Source organism: Coregonus lavaretus (genome assembly GCF_964263955.1).
Source record: "Coregonus lavaretus genome assembly, chromosome: 15".
Classification (NCBI taxonomy): Eukaryota; Metazoa; Chordata; class Actinopteri; order Salmoniformes; family Salmonidae; genus Coregonus; species Coregonus lavaretus.
In genome coordinates this window covers 41,076,084-41,082,654 of record NC_140002.1, presented here as the reverse complement: position 1 = coordinate 41,082,654, position 6,571 = coordinate 41,076,084, and the positions used below count along the sequence as shown (strand labels likewise).

The 6,571-nt window shown below is 45.2% G+C and overlaps 1 protein-coding gene across 1 annotated transcript; it reads left to right on the top strand.

The window, feature by feature from the left end:
• Window positions 1-210: 210 nt before the first annotated feature.
• On the top strand, window positions 211-6,318 carry LOC311143060 (uncharacterized protein). Its single transcript, XM_084178871.1, has 8 exons — window positions 211-354; window positions 534-1,226; window positions 1,555-2,190; window positions 4,588-4,718; window positions 4,882-4,987; window positions 5,250-5,316; window positions 5,524-5,625; window positions 5,819-6,318. The coding sequence occupies exons 1-8, from the start codon at window positions 305-307 to the stop codon at window positions 5,954-5,956; spliced, it is 1,923 nt and encodes a 640-aa protein (XP_084034997.1). The 5' UTR covers window positions 211-304; the 3' UTR covers window positions 5,957-6,318.
• Window positions 6,319-6,571: the final 253 nt, after the last annotated feature.

Genomic DNA, 6,571 nt, shown 5'->3' with positions numbered 1-6,571 from the left:
TTCTAACGGCCGTCAAAATCAAAAGCTTTACAACTAGAAAATTATTAACTAAGGAAGAATTTTTAACTTCTCTCATTGACTTTTCAAACCCTGGTCTGCTTCGCGAGCGTTCCTGGAAGTCTTGCGATGTTGCGTCTCTGGGTTCAAAAACTTTGTTGGTACTAACTAAATCTGAGTGTAAATTGGTTAACGTTAGCTACCTGTAGTTTCGCCAAGTCCGCTAGCTAGCTAGGCATTATTGTTTGCAACTCACTATCACTTCTGTCAATGCAAGTACGTTTCTTTTCTACAGATTATTCAGTGTATGCCAAAGATGGTCAGACCTCACTCCGGACCTCCTCGGTTCAAGCCCAGGTATTTGCAGAATTTGAGTTAAATTGCAACAAACAAGGCAGTTTAGACTAATAGTAAACTAACTGGCATTGTCAATTATTTGGTTTTAAGTAAATCTATTTTAAGTGTAGACATGGCTAATGATAAAATAACATGAATTGTGTGGATGGATTCTAAAATACTGTTTTGTTATTCAACAGGCCCTACTCGGATGGCTACAACAACATGCCACATGAAGAGCATTACAGCCCCCACCCCAGGAGTCAGAGAGGATTCCGGGGCCACCCAGGAAAAGCCCCTCCAAGCTGGAGAGATTCCAGAGGCAGAGGACGCGCTCACTTTGCCAAAAGGCCCACACTGGTGGGAGAACGGCGGGAGCAACAATTCAATCAGTGGAGGTCCCAAAACCAGGATTCCTTCAACACATACCCCTCTCAATCGGAGCCCCATCATGGCCACAGGAGGCCATCCCCATCCAGGCCAAACCGCCCCCCCCAAGCCAAGCATAGGTCCTCCCCACACAGTCCTGCACAGGGGCAACAGGGCCAGAGGGGAGCACCTATCCATGGACAACACCCAGGTCACAGATCACCGTCACCACACCATTACCATAGCCAACCCCCTGACAGGAGGCTGCCACCCTCACCATCCCCCCACAGTTCCTTCAGGGGCCCCCACAAGCGCCCAGATCCTTCCCACGAAGAGGACAGGAGCTGGGGTGCCCGGCCGCATCATAGCCCCAGGGAGAGGCTGTTTGAGCGCCCAGGTCGTGGGGGGAAGCGCTGGAATGGGCCAGGGCCCTTTCCCCACCAACACAATAGTGAACGTGGGCCTTCTGGCACCACGCAGAGAAAGCCACGGGAGTTTCATGGCAGACATCCATATCCAGAGAGGTACAGGAGTGAAGATGCAGTATGGGCTGGGTAAAATAAATGGAGAGAGTGTAAACTCACGTAGTCCTCTGCACCACAGAGGTCAAAATTATCGTTCAGTGTTACAATGCTGATAAACTGTAAAATGCAGGGATCTGATGTTAATGCACTGGTCACCTGCCACTGGAAAGAGTGTATATGCTCACTGAAGGTTTTACTCTCCTACCTGTATCATGGCATTATAGTGAAGGGGCAGCATAAAGAAACGCTAAACCTCCGTTTCCTGCTTCACACGATAATGGATCTTCCAATGTAATCATTTGTTCTATTGTTTGTGATGGATGTGCAGGTGGTCTGCTGAGCGAGATCCCAGGCAGCAGCATGGAGTGGTGGGAAGGGAGAGGGAGGGCAGCGGACGCCACAGCGTTGAGTGGGCACAGGAAGGCAGCCCTCACCACCCTCCCCACAGATCCCCTGCATGGAAACGAGGTCCGTCGTCTTCCTCTTTCTACCAGAACAGCCCGCAGGAAAGGCCAAGTGGACCACCACACAAGCGGAATTTCCAGGAGCGCAGGATGCCTCCTACAGGCCCTGGTCTGGAGCATGGTCATCCAAAGTTCCCTCGGAGAGAGATCCCACAATACTTCTCTAGGGCATTTGGCGGCCGTCCCTTGTCTCTCAGGGACAAGAGTCGCTTGCTGAAGGGGCGTAAAATTAGAGCAGAGTCGGTGATGAGGCTCAAAGCACCTCCACCTCGACCCAGAGGAGCAGATATCAAGAACCAGGAAGAGGAAGGTCCGCATACGTCCAGAGGAAATGCACGATCCAAGTTTGCTCTTCGGAAGGAGCGTTTCCAAGCAAAGGCTGGCCCATTGAGGAAGAGGCCTATACCTCATCAGTCACCAGCCAATTCAACCAAGTCTTCCAGGGACTCTGAGTCACACAAGGAACATTTGGACTCTCACCGCGCCTTGAGCACACACAGGTACAGTATCTTCCTTCTCACTCTGGGAGCTGGGGCGTGATGGTGTTTAGAAGATATCTGAATATGAAGGGAATGCCAACTTACAGCCATTTTCCCGTGATGGAGATGTCCTGAATCCGTAAAGTTTTGAAATCAAATATCCAAAGTCCTCTGGGGTTGCACTTTCAAGTGTGCTTGCAGTGAACAGAATAATTCACAAGTGTATTTTTTCTGGGTGCCAGTCATTTGAAGTTGAATTAATATCAGCCTCTTCAATAATGTCAGATGTGATTGAAAGATACTAGAAAAGCCATATCCATATGTGTGATGGGAGGCCTGTTCCTCTGATGCTATTGGGGTCTGAAGCTAGAGTGGTGCTCTCCGTCTCTGACCAAGTGGAAAAGATGAAGAGACATGCTCACGCAACAAACCCCCCTGACAGAACAGGAGTTCATCCATGAAGAGGATCGAAGAGGACCGCGGACAAGACTCTTAAATCAGCTGAAATGCCACAGTCGTTGCACACCAACATCCATGACTCGTAGGAAAGGAGGAGCTTTTCTTATCCTGGATGAGCAGTGACCTATATAGGAGAAGGCTCTGAAATGGACAGTTGTCATACTGATTCAGGTAACACGATCTGCCAGTTGACAAAGGGATATTTGGCCTTCCTGAGGATGAAGTCAGTGAGCAATAACATTCAAATGGCATTGGAATATGCAGCAGCTTCCATGAAGATGATGTCCAGAGGACTTTTGAAGATAGTACACTACCACTGACAACAGGAGGCAGAAGCTCCGAGGCTATACAGCATCAAGAGGAGAGGACACTGCCACTGAAGAATCTCCATATCAATATTTACTCGATAGTCCCAAGATGAACCCAGCCAGGTTATTGTGTGCTGCTGTTCCTGAACTGTTGGCCCCTTTTTATGTTCTGGTAATACATAGATGCATACAATACTACTTGTATTTCTTAGACACAGAATGCAGCTGACTCAATATTTAAAAAGTGATTTACAATCATTACTCATTAAATGTACAATAGACCTACAAGAAACAAAGAAATGAAGCGATAATGGACCACACCTATGTACATTAACATCACAATTAACCTTATCTGGCTAAGCCAGTGAACAGTGGACTTTTTCTGCATGTAAGAATACATAACATCTGCATCTATGCAGAACATATGCAGTGAAAAACAGTTTTGTACACAACAGTGGATCTCATCTCTATACAGCAATTTTGCAGAGGATGGTGGCCTTACAACTACAACAATTGGATGTCGACACGTAAACAATGGAATCCATTCCTACAAAGTGCAAGATTCTTCACAACATGTGCTCTGTAGATTGCTTGTTTATTCAAGTGTACTGCTGAGTTTTGACTGAAGATCTACAAGTTGAAGACGGACGAGCTCGTGTTGAATTCATCACACTACTTGTACCATATAGGAGAGCAAGATCACAATAACATACCCTTTGAAATTGAATGTCCAATGATTGCAGAGGAGTTGCGATTTGGAAAGAGACTGAACTTAACGAAGAGCAGTAAGGATGAACTGATGATCACCAATCTTAAATGGATGGCCCATTTCACTGAACAAATTAGATACTTTAATCTCCCATCCTCATAATTATTTAAATAGTAATGAACTGCAGAGGATTGACAGCCTTCGAGTCTTAACTTCAAGTAAAAATGTGGACCGCAAGAGACTAGTTCATCAAAGCTATCAGCATCACTTGTCCATTTCATACATGTCCGTTTTCACACAGTGAAGGGTTCAGTGAAAAACAGCGTTAAGAAACCATGGACATTACATGCTCTTTGTAAGTACCTGAGTGATGATCAGCTTTTATTATGACCTTTATTCCACATTCCACTTTCATGAGTGATTTATATATGAATCTGTAGCCGCCTGCTTTTTATAACTCCCTTCATCCGCCATGTAACTTTGTCATTCCATGTCCCCCAACATCTGTTCTGCAGAATGACACCATTTCAACTTTTCAGGGCATTATTTAGACTGATGGAATTTTCCCTTACAGGGCAACATCTAACGATGATGCTGCCAGTAGTAATGTTCTGCTTGACTGCCTACCAAACCTCCCGAGTGGCGCAGCGGTCTAAGGCACTGCATCTCAGTGTTTGAGGCGTCACTACAGACCCCATGGTTCGATTCCAGGCTGTATCACAACCGGCCGTGATTGGGAGTCCCATAGGGCGGCGCACAATTGGCCCAGCGTCGTCCGGGTTTGGCCGGTGTAGGCCGTCATTGTAAATAAGAATTTGTTCTTAACTGACTTGCCTAGTTAAATAAAGATAAAATAAATAAATAAATAACCTGGCCTCACAGGCTTTACTGAATAGGATGCTAATCTCTTGTCATCCTCTACCTCGGCTGGTCTCTCTCCAGCTCTTCCTCTATAGACCGACGGTTGGCTCGTGACCTAGTCGTTGTGTCCCAGTGGCAAGCGCCTGGGACAAACTCCAGCTCAAGGGACAGTCCCCCAAGGGATAGAAGTAGAACACCAAATAACAAAACGGGTAAGTGAACTGTGACATTTTTGTTTAGTCTCATTTTGTCTGTTGGCTAACAGTTTGTTTGATACCCCTCTACAGGAATGTGACGTCTCTTGGCGAATTAAGATAATTCATTAATCAATGTGAGAATGAGACTTCTCTTACTCACTCTCACCTCACTTTTCAGAGCCCTATTACAATTCAGATGAACAACTTACGCTGAATGAACGCTTCTCTAAAATTCATGACTCCAGTCCCTCCCCTTCTCCAAGAGACTGGAGATATGCAGAAAGGTAATCCGCCAATTTAAATATAAGAAACTGGTTGAGGATTACTGTAAAAGAGTTGATGTAAAGTTAATATATTGTTATGAATGTATTACATGGAATATAACTGGAACCATTTTATTGGTGTAAAATCTTTGAGGAGCCCTGTGGTTGTGGGTTACATGGTATGATGCATCACACAATGGATGTGGCTTCACACAGCAATAACTGTAGTTTCAGTCAGGATTATTTAGCCAGATAATTCACTTTGTCTTGTTTCATATTTTAGGCAAACGGACATGCCACAGGAGAACCACACACCTGAAAGACCCTTCAGGAAACCAGGACCACCACAGGTGAGGAGCACTTCCTGATTTTGACTGGGTTCATAGAAAGCTGAATGTTCATAGCTTTAGTGTTGGGTGTGGTAACATGTTTACTGTAATGAGAGTAAGCTGTCAAAGGATGCCATATGTTGAATGTTGCCTCCCATAATTTTGGAAACCTCAGTGAGCAACTCCATTCCACCATATATGAACATGCTATACTCTTATGTCCCACAGAGACCCAGCTTCCGTCCCAGCAGCCCAAATCATAAACCAGGTCCTCCTCCCCAGAGAAAGCCAGGCCCTGAACTGCCCGGTCCCTTTAGGAAGCCACTCATGGTATGAAGCCTTTTTGAACAGCTCCTCTTATAACTTATGGTCAGTATGACTTATTTTAGCCCACTGACTGTGTTGTGGGCCTCCTTGGCCTTTTGGAAATGTAGGTAGTGATGTCAGGTGGATGAAGCTGTATGTCACTGAAAGACTGCATTTCTGACTAGTCTTGCTGAAATAATTTTTTCCTCCTTTGTAGGGAGGCTTTGTGCCAAGTCCCTTCTCTCAGAGGCAAGTGTTCAGGAAAAGCCAGAGCATCCTGTCAAAATACCGCAACATGCCGACGATGCGTCAACGCGTACCTCCCAACAGAGGGTCTAATTACCGCCGCTGGTGACTGACTGCACAAATCACATTACACGCCCTCCCCCCTGGCCTTGTGCTTTGGGTTGCTTCTTTCTCTTGGAGATGGTCCCCTGATAGAACTCTCCCTGTGCCAACAGGAGTCCATCAGAAAAAGCCAGATACACTAAATGTTTATTTTTATTACATAATGTTTTAAATATATACAATAGGCAATCAGTTTCTATTCTTCCTGACCGTAGTTATTATGGACATTGTATTGTGATTTCACATCTGTGTTACAGCTCTCATCACATACAGTTTCCAGCACCCCTTTATCCCAAATGCTTAGAGTTTTGTATTGTTTTTACTGTAAAGTAGACTAAAAGAGTATTCCACAGGGGCTGTTGAACATGATGCTCTGTGTCAAATGTGTGTATGATCAAGTTTTTATGATTCTCAACCTGTAAAAACTACTGATGCCCCCTGCATGTCCTGCTCATTTGAACATTTGTTTTAAGCTATTTCAAATAAATGGCTGGACATGCCTTGTGTGGAGTTTTCTGTGTTGTGCTAAAGGAGGCAGCACAGAAGAGGCTCTCTATGGGATGTACCTTCTGAGGGACTGGGGAGATCTAGTTAGCATTTCACATTGACTGATATTCCTTTT